The 22,871-nt window shown below is 40.5% G+C and overlaps 1 protein-coding gene across 2 annotated transcripts in view; it reads right to left on the reverse strand.

The window, feature by feature from the left end:
• Window positions 1–20,130: 20,130 nt before the first annotated feature.
• Window positions 20,131–22,871, reverse strand: part of MCAM (melanoma cell adhesion molecule) — a 172,579-nt gene continuing 169,838 nt past the window's right edge. For both annotated transcript variants that reach the window (XM_075840087.1, XM_075840088.1), the window contains one exon: window positions 20,131–22,178. In XM_075840087.1, the coding sequence (XP_075696202.1) occupies window positions 22,152–22,178 (27 nt within the window). In that variant the 3' untranslated portion in view covers window positions 20,131–22,151. The remainder of the gene's footprint in view (window positions 22,179–22,871) is intronic.

A 22,871-nucleotide genomic window follows, 5' to 3' on the forward strand; every position in this document is an offset into this window, starting at 1 on the left:
ACTGTCAATCGACATCGATCTGGGGCTTCATGCAAAATCTCACCTCGTGGGGTATCCTTGATCCTGAGGAAGGTGAGCGCTCAGCTGAAAATTACACGGGCGGAACTTGTTAATGATCTCAAGGCAGCTGGGACCACAGTCACCAAGAAAACCATTGGTAACACATTACGCCGTAATGGATTAAAATCCTGCAGTGCCCGCAAGGTCCCCCTGCTCAAGAAGGCACATGTACAGGCCCGTCTGAAGTTTGCAAATGAACATCTGGATGATTCTGAGAGTGATATGGAGAAGGTGCTGTGGTCAGATGAGACTAAAATTGAGCTCTTTGGCATTAACTCAACTCGCCGTGTTTGGAGGAAAAGAAATGCTGCCTATGACCCAAAGAACACCGTCCCCACTGTCAAGCATGGAGGTGGAAACATTATGTTTTGGGGGTGTTTCTCTGCTAAGGGCACAGGACTACTTCACCGCATCAATGGGAGAATGGATGGAGCCATGTACCGTCAAATCCTGAGTGACAAGCTCCTTCCCTCCACCAGGACAATAAAAAGGGCTCGTGGCTGGGTCTTCCAGCACGACAATGACCCGAAAAATACAGCCAAGGCAACGAAGGAGTGGCTCAAAAAGAAGCACATTTAGGTCATGGAGTGGCCTAGCCAGTCTCCAGACCTTAATCCCATCGAAAACTTATGGAGGGAGCTGAAGATCCGAGTTGCCAAGCGACAGCCTCGAAATCTTAATGATTTACAGATGATCTGCAAAGAGGAGTGGGCCAAAATTCCATCTAACGTGTGCAAACCTCATCATCAACTACAAAAAACATCTGACTGCTGTGCTTGCCAACAAGGGTTTTGCCACCAAGTATTAAGTCTTGTTTGCCAAAGGGATCAAATACTTATTTCTCTGTGCACAATGCAAATAAATATATATAATTTTGACAATGTGATTTTCTGTTTTGTTTTTTTTATATAATCTACCTCTCACTGGTAAAATTAACCTAGCCTAAAAATTCTAGACTGTTCATGTCTTTGACAGTGGGCAAACTTACAAAATCAGCAAGGGATCAAATACTTATTTCCTTCACTGTAGGTATTTCAGTAGAAAAATTGTGACAAAAAGCCGCTTAATAGGAGCCCTAGCAATAGAATCGGCAACACAAAAAGAATGTTTTATGAGTAGTAGAGATCATTAACACTCAATAGAATTCGAACAATGGCAAGAATAATAAGTAAACATTTTGGCAAGAATAATAATTAAAAAAAATGTAAAAAAAAATGTTTGGGGAAATTTTTCTTTTTTTTAAATAAAAATTTAAAGGAACACAAGGGAAATTATTAGCAGAAAGTTAAAAAATATCATTATCATTATTATAATTCCAGAGTGGATTCTGTTAGATCATTCAAACTATTAGGATGTAGAGTCACAAGCTTGTAAATCCAATAATTCTCCCTTTTGTTTGAGTCTAATAATTCTATTGGGTATATCTAATGGGATATGTTCTATTGGGGTAACAGTTATATTGTCAAAGTTGCAATCATGTTTGAAAGTACAATGGCGTGAAACACTTTGTTTTAAAAAAACATTTCTGACATTTGTTCTATATTTATTGAGCCGATTCCTTAGTGTTTGAGTCGTGCGTCCCACATATTGCAAGTTGCACGTACATTGCAGCAAATAAACCACAAAAACGCTTGCACAAATCAGGAAACTCTTAATAGGGAATTTTTCACCTGTTACTGCAGAAGAATAGTCTGTATGTTTGTTTGTAATGTTTACACGACAAAGACATCTATTAAGGCCACAACGATAAGAGACATTTTTTGCTGTCAGTGATTTAGGGACCTTATGTGTAATACTGTGTAATTTACTTGGTGCTATCAGATTTCTCAATGTTTTGGCTCTGCTATATGTAATCATAGGTTTAGCAGGAAGTATTGATTTTAAAAAAGGATTGTTAATAACAAAGTGACAATGTTTGTAGAAGTGATGAGTTTACTGCCATTATTAAAGGAGGTAATAAAATTACAATTATGTACACCGTGTTTAGTTTTTTTGTTAATGATACTCGGGGCTGTTGCCTTTATACATTCAGTTTGCATCATACCTCTTGCTCTCAATTCTGCACCCCTGATCAAACTCTTAGGGAAAAAATTTTCTTTAAATCTTTTTTTTAAAATATCACATTCTTTAGTGAAAACTGCATCATTCGAAATTTTTCCGTATCCTTCTGAACTGCCCAAAAGGAAAGTTTTTTAACCATGGTGGATAATGGGCACTTTTAAAATCCAGATAACTGTTAACATCAACAGTTTTAAAATGGGTTCTGGTGGAAAAATGATTGGCATTCTTTCCTATTGTTACATCCAAAAAGTCAATCGTACTATTTGAGCATGTATGCGTGAAACTAAGACCGAAGGTATTATTATTCAAATGTTTTATAAAGGCATTGGTAGCAAAAACATCACCCTTCCAAATGAAAAATACATCATCAATGTATCGTTTGTAAAACACAATATTATTCTTAAAAATATGTTCACCAAAAATGTAAGTTTCCCCTAATGCACCCATGTATACATTTGCGTAAGAGGGTGCAAAACGCGACCCCATCGCACATCTCTTAATCTGTTTATAAAAACTCCCCTCAAAAGTAAAAACATTGTGCATTAAAATGAACTCAATACAATCTATGATAAAATTTAACTGCATATTCATAAAACGAGAGTCTGATGAAAGGAAGGAAGAAATAGCTTGTATCCCCTGAGCATGAGGGATATTGGTGTATAGGGATGATACATCTGCAGTGAGAAAACTGATATCAGACATATTGCAACATGATTGTAAATCATATAATTCCCTGATAAGCTGTGTTGAGTCTTTGAGAAAAGACGGTAGTTTAAGGACAAATGGCTGGAGATGGATGTCAATAAAGTGCGAAAGATTATTAGTTAGGGACCCTATACCCGAAATGATGGGTCGACCTGGGGGATTCAATATAGATTTATGTATCTTGGGTAGGTGAAACATAAACGGAACTGTGGGAAATGGGACAGTCAAAAAAACGTATTCTTTCTTACATAGTAAATTATCACTAAAAGCTGATTCATTAAGGGATTTATATTCAAACTCAAAATTTGGGATCGGGTTAAAAGCCAATTTCACATAAAATAAATTATCAGAAAGTGGCCTAAGAGCTTCATTAGTATACTCATTTCTATCCTGTACAATGATGCCACCACCTTTGTCAGCAGAGCGTATTACAATATCTTGGTTTTTCTGTAGGCTCTTCAAAGCCCTACGCTGGGACCTAGTCAAATTATCTATGGCTGAATTAGGTTGTTTAATTATTTTAAAATCATTGCTCACTAAATTATAAAATGTTTCCAATGCAGGACCATGGTGGTGAAGAGGGTAAAATGTAGATTTGGGCTGCACATTAGCTCTAACGGGCATAGGGGCATCTGGTATGGGACAATCAAGTATAATAGGAGAAGGAGAGATTTCAAAATGACGTAATAATGTCAGCTTACGCATAAATTTGTTAAGGTCCAAAAATAATTCAAAACCATCAGGGGATGAAGTAGGACAGAAAGAAAGACCTTTTGATAAGAGACTTAATTCATCAGGATTGAGGGTATATTTAGACAGGTTGAAAATTTTTACTGTATCAACTTGTGTTTCTTGGAGGTATGACGCAAACCGAGTGTATAAAGGCAACTGCACCGAGTATCATTAACAAAAAAACTAAACACGGTGTACATAATTGTAATTGTATTACCTCCTTTAATAATGGCAGTAAACTCATCACTTCTATCCTTAACAAACATTGGCACATTCTTATTAACGATCCTTTTTTAAAATCAATACTTCCTGCTAAACCTATGATTACATATAGGAGAGCCAAAACGTTGAGAAATCTGATAGCACCAAGTAAATGACACAGTATTACACATAAGGTCCCTAAATCACTGACAGCAAAAAATGGCTCTTATCTTTGTGGCCTTAATAGATGTCTTTGTTGTGTAAACATTACAAACAAACACACAGACTATTCTTCTGCAGTAACAGGTGAAAAATTCCCTATTAACCCCTTCCCAACATCCGCCGTATATAGATACGGCGCTGCCGGGAAGGTGTTCCCGCAAAGCGCAGTACAGTTACGTCGCAGTGATGGTGCGGGCTCAGAAGCAGAGCCGACACCATCACCGCGGGGTGACAGCTGTATTATACAGCTGGCACCCATCTGTAACTGCCAGGACCGGAGCTATTCTCCGATCCGGCTGATTAACCCCTCAGATGCTGCACTCAATATTGCGCAGCATCTGATAGGTTTTCACCCGACCGGCAACCCAGTGATGCAATCGCTGGGTTGCTGTGGCAGAAAATTGCTGTGCTGTGGCAGAAAATGGCGTCCGAGTCTGCCTTGTACGGGAGCCGATGAGGACCCGCCTGCGGCGCGTCGTCATAGGCTTGCTGTCAGTGAATAACTGACAGCGCTAATACACTGCACTACGTAAGTAGTGCAGTTTATTAGAGTAGCGATCGTGGCATCAGGCCCTCATGTCCCCTAGTGGGACAAGTCAAAAAATGTAAAAAAAGTAAATAAAAATGTGGTCAAACAATAAAATCACACACTTTTCAAATAAAAATAAAGCTAAACTGACTTTTTTCCCATAGTAAGTCTTTTATTATGGGAAAAACCGTAAAAATTAAAAAAACTATACATAATTGGTATCGCCGCGTCCGTAACGACCCAAACTACAAAACTATTATGTAATTTATCCCACACGGTGAACGCCGTAAAAAAAAAACATGAAAAACAACGCCAGAATCTTTGTTTTTATGTCTCACCTTCCAAAAAATGCTATAAAAAGTGATCAAAAAGTCACATTTACTTCAAAATAGTACTAATAAAAACGGCAATCCGTCCCGCAAAAAATAATCCCTGACACCGCTTTGTGCATGCAAAAATAAAAAAGTTATGGGTCTTACAATATGGCGACACAGAAAACAAATGATTTTATAAAAAATGTGATTTTATTGTGCAAAAGCTGCAATACATATAAAAAACTATATAAATTTGGTATCGCCGTAATCGTATCGACCCGTAGAATAAAGCTAACATGTAATTTAGGGCGCAATGTGGATGCCGAAAAAAACCCCAATAAAAAACTATTCCAGAATTGCTTGTTTTTGGTAATTTCCTTTACCAAAAAATGAAATAAAAAGTGATCAAAAGGTCGTATGTGTTCTAAAATGGTACCAATAAAATCTACAGCCCATCTCGCAAAAAACAAGCCCGCACACCGCTCAATCAACTGAAAAATAAAAAAGTTATGGCACTAGTCATGCGGTGATGAAAAACATCTCAATGCGCAGGCCGGAGGGGAACATTCCTTCAGTTTCAGGGCCCTAGTATTTAGGAACTAGGAAAGGGAAGGGACATAGCACATCCGCTGGAAGCGAGGCCACCCGTATTATACCAGCGCAAAATTTTCCCAGTAATATTTCCCAAACTATGAAGGAGGAAAAGTCCCCAAAATGTGCAGAGTGTTACAAAAGGGGGATAAGTAAGAAAACCGTTTATCAGTGCGACACTGGCCTGTGCATAATGGATCGCTTCACAGCGTAACACACATCTATGGATAATTGTATTATTTACCCCATTATTATACCCTCTTATTATGCCCTGATGTACTCCGCACAGATTACATATGCCACCACATTATAAACGGAAATACCAACAAAACTCAAACAAAACTACTACCAAGCAAAATCCATGCTCAAAATGGCGGTCTTTCCCTTCTTAGCCCTACAGTGTGCACAAACAGCAATTTATGTCCACAAGTAAGGCATTACCATACCCGGGAGAACCCGCTTAACAATTTATGGGGTAAGATTCTCTAGGGGCACAACATATTGTGCGGTGAATAGGCAGATCAGTGGAAAAATTGCAATTTTCACTTTGCACCATCCACTGCGTATTCATTTCTGAAAAACACCTGTGGAGTCTAAATTCTCACTACACCCCTTGATAAATGCCTTTAGGGGTGTAGTTTCTAAAACGGGGTCACTTTTGTTTGGTACATCAGTGGTTTTGCAAATGCAACATGGCGTCCGCAATCCATTCCAGCAAAATCTACGCTCCAAAAGATAAATACCGCTCCTTTTCTTCTGAATGCTCCCATATATGTAAACAGCCGATTATAACCACATATGGGGTGTTACCGTACTCGGGAGAAATGACTTTACAAATGTTGGGGTGCTTTTTCTTCTCTATTCCTTGTAAAATTGAAAAATGTTGATCTAAAACTACATCTTATTGGAAAAAAAAAATATTTTTCATTTTCATGGCTTAATTCTAATTAATTCAGCAAAAAACCTTTGGGATTAAAATTTTCATTATACCCCTAGATGATTCCTCAGGGGGTGCAGTTTCCCAAATGGAGTCACTTTTGGGGTGTTTCCACTGTACTAGTACTACAGGGGCTCAGAAAATGTGACATGGCGCCCAGAAACAATTCTAAAATCCAAATGGTGCTCCTTCCATTCTGAGCCATACTGTGTGTCCAAACAGACGTTTATGACCACATGTTGGGTATTGTTTTACTCGGGAGAAATTGCTTAACAAATGTTGCAGTGATTTTTCTCCTTCAGTCCTTGTGGAAATTTAAAAAAAATACCTAAACCTGCATTTTCTTTGAAAAAATGTAGATTTTCATTTTTACGGCCTACTTCCAATAAGTTCTGTAAAACACCTGTGGGGTCAAACTGCTCACTGTATCCCTAGATAATCTTCAAATGGGATGTAGTTTCCAGAATGGAGTCACTTGTTGGGGGTTTCCACTGTTTTGTCCCCTCAAGGGCTTTGCAAATGCGACATGGCCACCGCAAACCATTCCTGCTACATTTGAGTTACAAAAGCCAAATGGCGCTCTTTCCCTTCTCAGCCTCGCCATGTGTCCAAACAGCCGTTTATTACCACCTGTGGGGTATTGTTTTACTCGGGAGAAATTGCTCTACAAATGTTGTGGTGCTTTTTCTACGTTAGTTCTTTTGGAAATGAAAAAAAATTAGCTAAACCTAAATTTTATTTGAAAAAATGTAGATTTTCATTTTCACAGCCTACTTCCAAAAATGTCTGCAAAAAACCTGTGATGTCAAAATGCTCACTATACCCCTAGATAATTTCCTCAAGGGGTATAGTTTCCAAAATGGGGTCACTTGTGGGGGGTTTCCACTGTTTTGTCCCCTCAGGGAATTTGTAAATGCGACATGGCCTCCGCAAACCATTCCTGCTAACTTTGAGCTCCAAAAGCCTAATGGCGCTCTTTCCCTTCTAAACCCTGCCGTGTGTCCAAACAACCGTTTATTACCACCTGTGGGGTATTGTTTTACTCGGGAGAAATTGCTCTACATATGTTGTGGTGCTTTTTCTACATTAGTTCTTTTGGAAATGAAAAAAAATTAGCTAAACCTACATTTTATTTGAAAAAATGTAGATTTTCATTTTCATGTCCTAGTTCCAAAAATTTTTGCAAAAAAAACTGGCGGGTCAAAATGCTTGCTACACCCCTATATAATTTCCTCAAGGGGTGTAGTTTCCCAAATGGGGTCACTTTTTGGGGGTTTCCACTGTTTTAGTTCCACGAGACCTCTTCAAAGCTGACATGGTGCCTAAAATATATTCTAATAAAAAGGAGGCCCCAAAATCCACTAGGTGCTACTTTGCTTCTGAGTCCGGTGCTTCAGTCCAGTAGCACACTAGAGCCACATGTGGGATATTTCCTAAAACTGCAGAACCTGGGCAATAAATATTGAGTTGCATTTCTCTTGTAAAACCTTCTGTGGTACAAAAAAAATGGATTCAAAATGAACTTCTGGAAAAAAATAATGAACTTTGTAAATTTCGCCTCTACTTTGCCTTAATTCCTGCGCAATGTCTAAAGGGTTAAGAAACTTTCTAAATGCTGTTTTGAATACTTTGAGAAGTGAAGTTTTTAAAATGGTGTGACTTATTGGGGGTTTCTAATATCTAAGGACCTCAAAGCCACTTCACAACTGAACTGGCCACTGTAAAAATAGCATTTTTGTAATGATGGGGGTAGGGAAACGGACAAGTGAGCCCTAATCTATCCGCCACTCTGTCCCTGCCTACTTGCAACAACCCGCCCTAGGCGACGGGGTACAACTGGGCGGCGGTCCCTACGCTCAGTAAGTGCACGAGACAAACAGACAAGGGTACACAAAGCTAAGGGAAATGGGGCAGTTTCCCACGGCAACACCGTGAGCAACAAGAGTGGTGAACGAGCCGAGTCAAATCAGGAGAGCATGAGGTACCAAACGCAGAGCAGGAGAGTAGTCAGTAAGCCAGGGTCAGAATGGAGCAGGATCAAATAGTTAGGAGCTGTAGCTGGGCCAGGAAACCACACGGAAAGAATCACAAGCAAAGGAGGAACAGGAAAGGCAGGTATAAATAGACAGAGGGCGGGAGCTAGCTCCGTCTGGCCAGGCTGCGATAGGCTCTCCCACTCCTAAGCCTGCCATCCTGAGTATTGGAAGATGGAGTCAGTCTCAGAGACGTAGATTCAGGTGCAGACTGATTACCTATGGGAGTTAACCCCGAAGCTGTGCCTGGCAGATCCTTTAGAGTACCCCCCCTTTTATGAGGGGCCACCGGACCCTTTCTAAGTGGACCTGGTTTATTGGGGAAACGAAGGTGGAACTTCCTGACCAATACCCCAGCATGAACATCCCGGGCGTGTACCCAAGTCCTCTCCTCGGGCCCATATCCTCTCCAATGGACCAGGTACTGGAGGGAGCCTTGGACCATCTTGCTGTCCACAATCTTGGCCACCTCGAATTCCACCCCCTCAGGGGTGAGAACGGGAACAGGAGGTTTCCTCGAGGGAGCCAAGGACGGGGAGCAGCGTTTAAGGAGGGAAGCATGAAACACGTCGTGTATACGAAAAGATGGGGGCAACTCCAGTCGGAAGGAGACAGGATTGAGGACTTCAATGACCATATACGGCCCTATAAACCGGGGAGCAAACTTCTTGGACGGGACCTTAAGGCGCAAGTTCCTAGACGATAACCACACCAGATCCCCGACCATAAACAAGGGGTTAGCAGAACGTTTTCTATCAGCCTGAGTTTTTTGTACGCTCTGAGACGCCTCTAGGTTCTTCTGAACCTGGGCCCAGACTGTGCACAGTTCCCGATGAACGACCTCTACCTCGGGATTGTTGGAACTACCAGGTGAAACGGAGGAGAACCGTGGATTAAACCCAAAATTACAGAAAAAGGGGGAGACCCCTGACGAGTTACTGACCCGGTTATTAAGGGAAAATTCAGCGAGGGGAATGAATGAGACCCAATCATATTGACAGTCAGAGATAAAACACCTTAAATATTGTTCTAGAGATTGATTAGTCCTCTCAGTTTGGCCATTGGTTTCAGGATGGAAGGCAGAGGAGAAGGACAGATCAATCTCCAACTTTTTACACAAGGCTCTCCAAAACAAAGAAACAAATTGTACCCCTCTGTCCGAAACAATATTGACAGGGACCCCATGGAGACGCAGGATGTGTTTGACAAACAAGGTAGCTAACGTCTTGGCGTTGGGTAGTTTCTTGAGGGGCACAAAGTGGCACATCTTACTGAAGCGGTCTACTACCACCCACACCACCGACTTGCCTTGGGATGGAGGCAAATCGGTGATAAAATCCATGGAGATATGTGTCCAAGGTCTCTGGGGAATGGGCAACGAACGTAGTAAGCCTGCTGGTCGGGACCTGGGAGTCTTGGACCTAGCACAAACCTCACAAGCGGCGACGTAGGCCTTAACGTCTTTAGGCAACCCAGGCCACCAATAGTTTCTGGCAATGAGGTGTTTGGTACCCAGGACACCTGGATGACCAGATAGTGCGGAGTCATGATTTTCCCTAAGTACCCTTAGCCGGTATTGCAGGGGAACAAACAGCTTGTCCTCAGGAAGGTTCCCGGGAGCTGAACCTTAATCAGCCGCAATTTCAGAGACTAAATCAGAATCAATAGAAGAAATGATTATACCGGGAGGCAAAATACAAGCAGGATCTTTCTCCGAAGGAGGGCTGGCCATGAAGCTACGCGTCGGCCTTAATATTTTTAGACCCAGCCCTATAGGTAACCAAAAAGTTGAATCTGGTAAAAAATAGCGCCCATCGAGCTTGTCTCGGGTTTAGCCTCCGGGCAGATTCTAGGAAAACCAGATTCTTGTGGTCGGTAAGGACCGTTACCTGGTGCCTAGACCCTCCAGGAAGTGGCGCCACTCTTCAAATGCCCATTTAATGGCTAAGAGTTCGCGGTTGCCAATATCATAGTTACTCTCAGTGGGCGAAAAATTCCTGGAGAAGTAAGCACAGGGGCGGAGATGGGTGAGGGACCTGGTACCCTGGGACAAGACAGCCCTCACTCCCACCTCGGATGCGTCAACTTCCACGATAAAAGGCTCCATTTGGTTGTGCTGAACCAGCACCGGGGCCGAGATAAAGCACTTCTTAAGGACCTCAAAAGCCTGGACCGCCTCAGGAGGACAGTGGAGGAGATCAGCACCTTTGCGAGTGAGGTCCGTAAGAGGCTTAGCGATGACCGAGAAGTTAGCAATAAATCTCCTGTAATAATTAGCGAACCCCAAAAAACACTGTAACGCCTTCAGGGAGGCAGGTTGGACCCATTCCGCCACAGCCTGAACCTTGGCGGGGTCCATGCGGAATTCATGAGGAGTGAGGATTTGACCCAAAAAATGGTATCTCCTGTACCCCAAACACACATTTTTCGGTTTTTGCAAACAGTTTGTTTTCCCGAAGGACCTGGAGCACCTTCCTGACATGCTCAATGTGGGAGGACTAGTCCTTGGAAAACACCAGTATGTCATCAAGGTACACTACAAGAAACATCACCAGGTAATCTTTCAAAATCTCATTTTTTAAATTCTGGAAGACCGCCGGAGCATTACACAACCCAAAGGGCATGACGAGGTATTCGAAATGACCTTCGGTCATGTTAAACACAGTCTTCCACTCATCTCCCTCTTTGATGCGGATAAGGTTATACGCCCCCCGTAGATCAAACTTAGAGAACCATTGGGCCCCCTGAACCTGATTAAAGAGATCAGGAATCAAGGGAAGGGGATACTGGTTCCTTACAGTGACCTTATTCAGGTTACGGTAGTCAATGCATGGCCTAAGACCACCATCCTTCTTCCCTACGAAGAAGAAGCCAGCACCTACCGGAGAAGTAGAGGGGCGAATGTAACCCTTGGCCAGGCATTCCTGGATATACTTTCTCATGGCTTCACGTTCGGGACAAGAAAGATTAAATATCCGACCCTTAGGAAGCTTAGCTCCTGGTACCAATTCGATAGCGCAATCGTATTCTCTATGAGGAGGTAACACTTCGGAGGCCTCCTTAGAGAAAACATTAGCGAAGTCCTGAACAAACTCAGGTAGAGTGTTCACCTCCTCAGGGGGAGAAATAGAATTAACAGAAAAACATGACGTCAAACATTCATTACCCCATTTGGTAAGCTCCCCAGTATTCCAGTCAAACGTGGGATTATGCAACTGCAACCAGGGAAGGCCTAAAACCAAATCGGACGATAATCCCTGCATCAACAGTACAGATCACTGCTCCAAATGCATGGAGCCAACAAGGAGTTCAAAAACAGGGGTATGCTGTGTAAAATAACCATTAGCAAGAGGAGTGGAGTCGATACCCACTACCGGGACAGGTTTAGGCAAATCAATCAAAGGCATAGCTAGAGACATAGCAAATTCCAAAGACATGATATTAGCAGAAGACCCTGAATCCACGAAGGCACTGCCGGTAGCAGACCTACCACCAAAAGAGACCTGAAAGGGAAGCAAGATTTTATTAAGTTTCATATTTACGGGAAATACCTGTGCGCCCAAGTGACCTCCCCGATGATCACTTAGGCGCGGAAGTTTTCCGGCTGCTTATTCTTACGCCTAGGACAGGTGTTCACTTGATGCTTGACATCCCCACAATAGAAGCAGAGACCATTCTTCCTGCAGAACTCTCTACGTTGTCGGGGGGACACGGAGGCCCCGAGTTGCACAGGAACCTCCGAGTCTTCCGTGGAAGAGCGAAGCAACGGGACCTCGGGAGGCATCATATGGGAGTCAGAGGGGAAAACACAAAAACGTTCAAGTTGTCGTTCCCTGAGACGTCGGTCAAGTCGTACCGCTAAAGCCATAACCTGGTCAAGGGAGTCAGAAGAGGGATAGCTAACTAGCAGGTCTTTCAGGGCGTTCGACAGACCCAACCTAAACTGGCACCTTAAGGCAGGGTCATTCCACCGAGAAGCTACGCACCACTTCCTAAAGTCAGAACAATACTCCTCAACAGGTCTCTTACCCTGACGTAAGGTCACCAGCTGACTCTCGGCAAAGGCAGTCCTGTCAGTCTCGTCATAAATGAGTCCGAGAGCAGAAAAGAAACGATCAACGGAGGAAAGTTCAGGGGCGTCAGGAGCCAAGGAGAAGGCCCACTCTTGGGGCCCTTCCTGGAGCCGGGACATAATTATACCCACCCGCTGGCTCTCAGAACCTGAGGAGTGAGGCTTTAAGCGAAAGTAGAGCCTACAACTCTCCCGAAAGGAGAGAAAAGTCCTCCCGTCCCCTGAGAACCGGTCAGGCAACTTGAGGTGGGGTTCAAGAGGTGAGGTGAGGGGCACTACCATGGTAGCGTCAGGCTGGTTGACCCTCTGTCCAGGGCCTGGACCTGTAGGGAGAGACCCTGCATTTGCTGGGCCAGGGTCTCAAGGGGGTCCATAGTAGTGTCTGGGACCAGGGTAGACTAGGTATATGGGCTTGTGATTATGTAATGATGGGGGTAGGGAAACGGACAAGTGAGCCCTAATCTACCCGCCACTCTGTCCCTGCCTACTTGCATTGACCCGCCCTAGGCGAAGGGGTACAACTGGGCGGTGGTCCCTACGCTCAGTAAGTGCACAAGACAAACAGACAAGGGTATACAAAGCTAAGGGAAATGGGGCAGTTGCCCACGGCAACACCGTGAGCAACAAGAGTGGTGAACGAGGTACCAAACGCAGAGCAGGAGAGTAGTCAGAAAGCCAGGGTCAGTATGGAGCAGGATCAAATAGTAGAAGCGGTAGCTGGGCCAGGAAACCACACGAGAAGAATCACAAGCATAGGAGGAACAGGAAAGGCAGGTATAAATAGATAGAGGGCGGGAGCTAGCTCCGTCTGGCCAGGCTGCGATAGGCTCTCCCACTCCTAAGCCTGCCATCCTGAGTGGTGGAAGATGGAGTCAGTCTCAGAGACATAGACTCAGTTGCAGACTGATTACCTATGGGCGTATACACAGAAGTTGTGCCTGGCAGATCCTTTACAGTTTTGAAATTTTCTTGAAAATGTGAGAAATTGCTGCTAAAGTTCTAAGCCTTGTAACCTCCTAGAAAAATAAAATGATGTTCAAAAAACTATGCTAAACTAAAGTAGACATATGGGTGATGTTAATTAGCAACATTTTTGTGTGGTATAACTGCCTGTCTTACAAGCAGATACATTTAAATTGAGAAAAATGCAAATTTTTGCACATTTTCCCTACATTTTGGTGTTTTTCACAATTAAATACTGAATGTATCGGGCAAATTTTGCAAGTAACATAAAGTCCAATGTGTCACGAGAAAACAATCTCAGAATCGCTTGGATAGGTAAAAGCATTCCGGAGTTATTACCACAAAAAGTGAAACATGTCAGATTTGAAAAATGAGGCTCTGTCAGGAAGGTCAAAAGTGGCCAAAGAGGGAAGGGGTTAAGAGTTTCCTGAATTGTGCAAGCGTTTTTGTGGTTTATTTGCTGTAATGTACGTGTAACCTGCAATATGTGGGATGCACGACTCAAACACTAAGGAATCGGATCAATAAACATACACTACCGTTCAAAAGTTTAGGGTCACTTAGAAATTTCCTTATTTTTGAAAGAAAAGCAGTTTTTTTTAATGAAGATAACATTAAATTAATCAGAAATACACTCTTTACATTGTTAATGTGCTAAATGACTATTCTAGCTGCAAACGTCTGGTTTTTAATGCAATATTGTCATAGGTGTATAGAGGCCCATTTCCAGCAACCATCACCCCAGTGTTCTAATGGTACATTGTGTTTGCTAACTGTGTTAGAAGGCTAATGGATGATTAGAAAACACTTGAAAACCCTTGTGCAATTATGTTAGCACCGCTGTAAACAGTTTTGCTGTTTAGAGGAGCTATAAAACTGACCTTCCTTTGAGCTAGTTGAGAATCTGGAGCATTACATTTGTGGGTTCGATTAAACTCTCAAAATGGCTAGAAAAAGAGAGCTTTCATGTGAAACTCGACAGTCTATTCTTGTTCTTAGAAATGAAGGTTATTCCATGCGAGAAATTGCCAAGAAACCGAAGATTTCCTACAACGGTGTGTACTACTCCCTTCAGAGGACAGCACAAACAGGCTCTAACCAGAGTAGAAAGAGAAGTGGGAGGCCCCGCTGCACAACTGAGCAACAAGACAAGTACATTAGAGTCTCTAGTTTGAGAAATAGACACCTCACAGGTCCTCAACTGGCAGCTTCATTAAATAGTACCCGCAAAACGCCAGTGTCAACGTCTACAGTGAAGAGGCGACTCCGGGATGCTGGCCTTCAGGGCAGAGTGGCAAAGAAAAAGCCATATCTGAGACTGGCTAATAAAAGGAAAACATTAATATGGGCAAAAGCACACAGACATTGGACAGAGGAAGATTGGAAAAAAGTGTTATGGACAGACGAATCGAAGTTAGAAGTGTTTGGATCACACAAAAGAACATTTGTGGGACGCAGAACAACTGAAAAGATGCTGGAAGAGTGCCTGACGCCATCTGTCAAGCATGTTGGAGGTAATGTGATGGCCTGGGGTTGCTTTGGTGCTGGTAAAGTGGGAGATTTGTACAAGGTAAAAGGGATTTTGAATAAGGAAGGCTATCACTCCATTTTGCAACGCCATGCCATACCCTGTGGACATCGCTTGATTGGAGTCAATTTCATCCTACAACAGGACAATAACCCAAAGCTACCTCCAAATTATGCAAGAACTATTTAGGGAAGAAGCCGGCAGCTGGTATTGTATCTGTAATGGAGTGGCCAGCGCAGTCACCAGATCTCAACCCCATAGAGCTGTTGTGGGAGCAGCTTGACCGTATGGTACGCAAGAAGTGCCCATCAAGCCAATCCAACTTGTGGGAGGGGCTTCTAGAAGCATGGGGTGAAATTTCTCCCGATTACCTCAGCAAATTAACAGCTAGAATGCCAAAGGTCTGCAATGCTGGAATTGCTGCAAATGGAGCATTCCAAGACGAAATCAAAGTTTGAAGGAGAAAATTATTATTTCAAATAAAAATCATTATTTCTAACCTTGTCAATGTCTTGACTATATTTTCTAGTCATTTTGCAACTCATTTGATAAATATAAGTGTGAGTTTTCATGGAAAACACAAAATTGTCTGGGTGACCTCAAACTTTTGAACGGTAGTGTAGATCAAATGTCAGAAATGTTTTTTTAAAACAAAGTGTTTCACGCCATTGTACTTTCAAACATGATTGCAACTTTGACAATATAACTGTTACCCCAATAGAAAAGATCCCAGTAGATATACCCAATAGATTTATTAGACTCAAACAAAGGGAGAATTATTGGATTTACAAGCTTGTGACTCAACATCCTAATGGTTTGAATGATCTAACAGAATCCACTCTGGAATGATAATAATGATAATGATATTTTTTTGCCAAAATGTTTACTTATTATTCTTGCCATTGTTCGAATTCTATTGAGTGTTAATGATCTCTACAACTCATAAAACGTTCTTTTTGTGTTGCCGATTCTATTGCTAGGGCTCCTATTAAGCGGCTTTTTGTCACAATTTTTCTACTGAAATACCTATAGTGACTGTTAGGGCTTTTTATTATTATTATTATATATATTTTTTTTCTGATTGGGGAAAAAAATGTAGACATTCTTAAGATCTTATAATATTGTATTTTTTCCCTGTGCTGATCATTAATGAATTACTACCGTTCTCATTCTTGTTACGTTCATACACATAACTTTTGGACTCCTTCAGACATTAGTTTTAATTAAGTTTAATGAATTATAATTACTCACCTATTTGATTTTATCCCCTTTCATCTGTTTCCCATTAATATCATCCTGTAGTCTTCTTTCGTTCCATTTTTGCGTACCACCTTGTGTGTCATGTTTTTTCCTTTTTGGTCCTCTTCGGCCACCGTATTTATTTGGTTGCCTAGACGCCAGGGACGCTTTTTTAGCGCCGCCTGTGTTTTATCCTTGTTTTTTCTGGATTCTACATCGACATGTTTTTTTGACTAGTATTGTTTTTTCCTGCTCTCCCCTGCCATCCTTTGGGTGAGCACACTTATTGTATTACGTAACTATTCCCTAAACATTAACATCGTTATCCCTATCGAATGATCGACTTCTGTGCTTGTTATCTGTTTTTTTTACTCATGTCCTCATATGTGTTTTTTACTCTCTCTGCTATTAGTATGTTTAGCTATTTTGAACAGTGTTTTATTGTTATTAATTGATTCTGCGGTACTGTGGTTTTATGCTGTAATGCAATGATTGACACTTGACTTTTGACACTTGACTTTTGACCCACCTTTTGGCGGTTCTTTTTTCTGATTGACAGCTAATTGTTATTCATTTTATCTGTATTTAAACCTTTGTAAATCGCACTGTCTGTATTGGCCTGATGAAGACGCCGGTCCGGCGTTGGAACGCGTAGCCTGTCCACTGTTGATAAATACTATTTAATGCTTTGAATTACCTAGTCTTACCATTATTAGCAGCGCCTTTTGGTCCATTTTTTCTACTCGTTTTTACTGTTACCTGACAGCAAACTCTGTTTTGTTTGTGTTATGGACCCGGCAGCAGCTTTTTATATACATCTCTCCCCCTGTTGTTACACTTGCCAGTGTCTACAACCCAAGGTGAGCACTTTTATTATATTAGTAGCTCCATTTTTTATCCTGCTTTTATTTGCACTATGTGGCGCCGTGTCTCTTTTACTCTCTCCTAGTTTTCATTGTAAGCGACACCTCCCATCCCATTTAATAATCTTGTTGCCCGCCTTTAAACCCTCTCCAGTTCTCCTATGTCCTTTTTACAATGTGAAATTTAATTCCATATTCTAGATGTGGCCTTACAATGGATTTATAAAGTGGTAATATTACATTTGAATCCCGGGTTTTTATCTCTCTTTTTATACACCCTAAAATCCTATTTGCTTTTGCAGCTGCTGCCTGACATTGAGTGCTGCTGCTTAGCTTATTTATTACCAGAATACCCAGGTCCTTTTCATGTTCCGTTATCCCCAGTTTTATTCCATTTAACGTATATGAATTAATACTATTATTGCGTCCTAAGTACATTACTTTACATTTAGTGCATTACTTTACATTTATCAACATAAAAATTTCATGTTTTTGCCCATGCTGCCAACTTATCTAGGTCTTTCTGTAATATTTTAAAGTCAAGCTGAGTTTTAAGTATCCTACAAAGTTTTATATCATCAGCAAAAACTGACACCTTGCTATCATTCCCATCCACAAGGTCATTAATAAAGACAAAGTGAAAACAGAACTTTAGTAATCTTTGCTAATTCATTGAAAATATTCCCTCCTTTGGTCTGTACTCTTTCCTCCTTTCTTTATGTGCCTATTTTTGTTTACTAATTTGCCCCTCATTGCACTATGTATTTTAGGGCTGCTAGCTTTTCACAGATTGGCACTAGTACTTTATTTGACTGTTTCATGTTTATATGTATGTAAGAGGATTTTTGTACTTTCCTGGAGGGATTTTGTTTATCATTGGCTTGTCGTTTTCCCTTATGTTTTATTTTATTACACTTTTGTTACATAATAAAGATTTATACTATATTATATCACATCTATTTTCCTACCTTTTTGTTTTGTGTTGGAGTTCATACTGCATTTACCAGGCAGTACCTTACATTGTTGTCCCTTGTCTATAGGAGTGTAACTTATTGAAAAAGAAAATCTAAACTATTGCATTGACATAAGTTTCCAGACACTATACTCAGTACTTAGATGAAGCACCTTTGCCACAAGGTTTGCACACCTGGATTTGTGGATTTCCTGCCATTCTTCTCTGCAGATCCTCTCAAGCTCTGTCAAGTTGGATGGGGACATTGGTGGGCAGCCATTTTCAGGTCTCCCGGAGATGTTCAATTGGGTTCAAGTCAGGGCTCTGGCTGGGCCACTCAAGGACATTCACAGAGTTGTCCCTAAGACACTCCTGTGTTGTCTTGGTTGTGTGCTTAGGGTCATTGTCTTGTTGGAAGGTGAACATTCAGCCCAGTTTGAGGTCCAGAGCACTCTGGATCAAGTTTTTATTAAGAAAATCTATGTACTTTGCTCCATTCGTCTTTCTCTCAACCCTGACCAGTTTCCCTGTCCCAGCATCTGAAAAATACCCCCACAGCGTGAGGCTGCCACCACCATGCTTCACTGTAGAGATGGTATTGGGTAGGTGATGAGCAGTGCCTGGTTTCCTCCAGACATGATGCTTAGAATTGAGGCCAAAAAGTTAAATCTTGGTTTCATCAGACCACAGAATCTTGTTTCTGTGACTTATATTTTAATGTTACTATAGTGTAATCGTCCGACTTCACTGATTGATTTTGTGCGATATAGTTTCAGTGGCAAATTAGAACATTAATATTTATTTTATAACTTTCAAGAGCTAAAAACAAAACAAAAAGTAACAATCAGGAGCACCACACAAAATACACTGGCAATTTGCCAGTGATCTAATGGTATGACCAATGTCTGGTTTCTGATGATGAAACTGTATATATTAGGGAAGATTTAGTAATACTGTCCAAAAGATAAACAGTTTACAACTAGACAAGACAGGCTGAAACTGCGCCAAATTTCTCACAATGTCACATACAGTATAATAAATTTGGCGCATCTTGCTACACATGTAAGACACTTTTCTTTTACTTATACCACCTATTGGTTTTGTTAGTTTATGCCAGTTTTTTGTGCCAAAATTTTAATGCACTTTGGTGCATTTTAAGCTAAGTCACGCTAATTTTCTATACACTTTTGACAAGAAGCTAGTGAAACTATCTGTTCATTTTGGCGCAAATCAATATAAATTTGTCTAAATTACAATTATTAACAATAATAGTAAATCTGTTCCATTGTGTCCAATCTCCGGTTACCAAGTGGTGCATACCGGGCCTATTTCCTAGGAACCAAAATGTGTTATTTCCTATTCATTAATGTACTAGTGTAGATCCATGTCCTTGTTGACAAACTTAGTGACCACTCCATTTTCAGTATTTAGTGCCTGGTGATTCAGTGAAGCAAGTTGTAAATTTTGCTTTTGTGATATTTAGTTACAGTTGTTTTGCTGATTTCTGTAGAGTGATGTGGCAGTAACCGTCTATAGTCCTTGGTCAGTGTTTATATGAGCTCTCCCTAATGATCGACCACGTTTAGTGGCGACGTACCTACTAAGGAAGGAGCCAGCAGTGCCCTAGATGGCTGCTTCCGTATGTGAAATCTTAATAGATATTTGGTAATTTTCCAAATATTTTTCTTCTTTTTTTCTCCACAGAATAACTATGACACGAAGGGGCAGATTTATAAAACTGTGTCAAATTAAGACAACGCAAACTCTGACTTGGCAGTCTGAAGATGCACCAAATTTATCACAGTGTACACGTTGTTCGGCCGACATACAGCTAACGTGTACAGCCACCTTAACATTTAGACAGTGTAAACCTGGCAGTCAGAGATGTGCCAAATGGATCAATGTGGCGCACACTGTATGATAAATTTTGCGCTTCTTGCTAGACTATTTTTTTTCCTTATACCACCTTCTGGGAAATTTTGCAACTTCTAAAACATGATGCGACATTGTAGACAACATATTCTAGGCACAAACACATTAGTAAATCTGCCCCACTGTTTATTATAAATGTTCTGTTTGAAACTGGTATACGAGAAGATGAGACTACAACAGAAATATGTACAGTCCAGGATTTATTTCTTTATTTTCATACATTAAAAAACATAGTCAAAGCAACTTTAGATTCCTCAAATTTACACACAAACCAATGCAAATATATAAGTGTATATATAATATATAGATAGACTTTTTCAGCATGGGAAGGAGTAGCAACGCCTGTAGGGCCCCTGTAATGTATAGTAATGTGCTCTTCTAAGGAGATTTAAAAGTGTCCCTTCTTGCCCTGAGGTTACGCATATATGTAATCTTTTGGGATGTATTGATATGGCCTGTCAGTTCCAGACAATACAGAAACAGTAATATTGAAAGTTATGAATGAGAAGATGAAGTGACCGGTTGTAGGATTGTCAGTGCATGTTGCCAGTGAAAGACATTAGTAAGGGTGCCTTTACGTGCTGCGATAATGCGTATGATTTAGTAATTGCGCGACTGTTCGCTACTGCTTTAATAGAAAAAAATGATCAACGTGAATTTTCATGTGCCAATTCCTCGATGTTGCGATTAAATTGTGATTGTAGTCACATGGTACAGCGGCGGGACACCACACAGTCTAGATGAGCGGTATAAATGCCAGACTGTCAAGTGATTGTACTAAACTCAGCTATTTGAGTATCCTTTTATTTAAATTTTTAGAAATACCTGAAGATCTGCAATCGCGATTTTTCGAAAGTGGTCGCCTATGTGTTGCCTATGCCACAATCAAAATTTGTTGAATTTTACGCTTTATCTATAGTAAAGGCACCTTAAAACTGACTGAGCAATATTTGATTGTACAATCTACTTTGTGCTGAACTGTGTCTCTGACTTACCAGTAATACCAGTTCTCCATGCCTACTTTTCTGAAAATATATCTGTTCCCTTTGATTATACACAAATTCTCTGCTACATTCTGACAGGAAAATAAACAATCATTATATTTCTAGAACACTGTCAGTATGGGGTTGATTCCTGATTTACGCCAGTAGAACAACCAAGGCCACCATTGCTTATTTACATTGTAGAAACCAAATTATGGACAATCTTTCCCTTTTGTCGTATGGAAGATGAAGAGCTGACTCTCTATGTCTTGGTTCCATATTTGAGGTCTGAGATGTCTTAGGTCAATAAAATATTGGCCCATCTGTGGCCACAGAAAATATAATTTTCATCTTTTAGACCAATCTTTTGGCTTTATATACATTAGAATTGTTAAATTATAACCGTCATCTATGATGATGATGATGTGTAAGGCCAGCATTAGGGCTCATTTACATTCTCATATCTGAAGTTTATGTTTCATTCTGTTTATATTTTTACCAATCTGATTGGATCCTAGCAGGGGTAAGATGGGAGATGTATGCCAATCAGAAGGTTTGCCTACTTTGTCCTGCTGAGATCTATTTATGGCATAACGTTAAAATAAAACAAGAAACTAAATAACGTATAATGTAGGCAAACCCTCAGATAACATGCTCCTTAAAGCAACAATATTGCATCTTATATTAAATCTATTTTTGGGGATTTTAAATTCCATGAAATTATTTCAACTCACTTCTCCATTAAATTGTTAGTTAATATTGTCTTAAATAATAAAAAAGTCAAATTTCCACTAAAAGTATATAATTTAAGAGGGAGGATCACATCCTCTTGAGGAGTCAATTCATGCCACACCATTGGATTTACCGAGCCATAATGTGAGTAATACGCTCCCTGTTACATTATACATTATGATATGCTGAGCATCAATGGTGGTCTCTATCACATTTATACCAGATTACCTGATCTCATTATACGTGGCCAGATTTAAAAAAAAAGTCAACAAAGCGGAGTGGAGACCACAAGAGTCATTATTGTGCCCAAAGTCTATCAAGAGAATGTCCAGTTGAAGCAGATGGTACAGTGCTCATATTGTTCTGCCAGTTGTTACAATATGACAGTGGATTAGTCTGGGAGATCTCTGGTGGATTGACTGTCTTCAGAACATCCACATTTGCAGATAAACATGGAAACACTGATACTAATTCCACGGTCAATATCATAGTTTCAGGGAACTCAGTTTCTTAAGTCCATGTATTTTTCCTTTAAAGAGAAGAGTCAAACACCACATTCGATATTATAGGTAGGTGAATAAAGAGGGAAAACATAAAGGTGCTCAACTGAAAATGCATTTTTACATAATGTATAACACTGTTTTTAATGATTAAGAAACCATTTAATAAAATTATTTTGTGGGGAAATGTCATAAAATACAATTCCTCAATGTTTTATGGCAGTTTCATTTTTACGCCGTTAACCAAGCGGTAGAAATTACAGGTTAACTTTGTTCTGTGGGTCAATATGATTCCAGCGATACCAAATTTGTATTTTTTTTTTCTTTTACTACTTTCCAAAATAAAAACTATCTATTAAAAAAATAGTTTTGTGTTGCCATCTTCTGATACCCATAACTTTTACATTTTTTCGTCGATGGAGCATGTTCTTTGTGGGACATACTTAAGATTTTATTGGTTTCATTTTGGGGTATATAAGGTGTTTAGATCCCTTTTATTTACAATTGTTTGGGAGGTAAGGTGACCATAAACCAGAAATTGTAGAATTTTTTGGGGTCTTTTTTTTATCTCGTTCACCATGCGGAATAAATAATATTATATGTTCAGACTTTAACCAACCAAGTTTGCTACCAATTATGTTTATTATTTTATTTGTTATATTACTTTAGGGGATAAATGGGATGTTAGAAAAAACGTTATTGAAAGGAAACCTGTCACATCA

The sequence above is a fragment of the Rhinoderma darwinii genome, chromosome 10 (assembly GCF_050947455.1).
Source record: "Rhinoderma darwinii isolate aRhiDar2 chromosome 10, aRhiDar2.hap1, whole genome shotgun sequence".
NCBI lineage: Eukaryota > Metazoa > Chordata > Amphibia > Anura > Rhinodermatidae > Rhinoderma > Rhinoderma darwinii.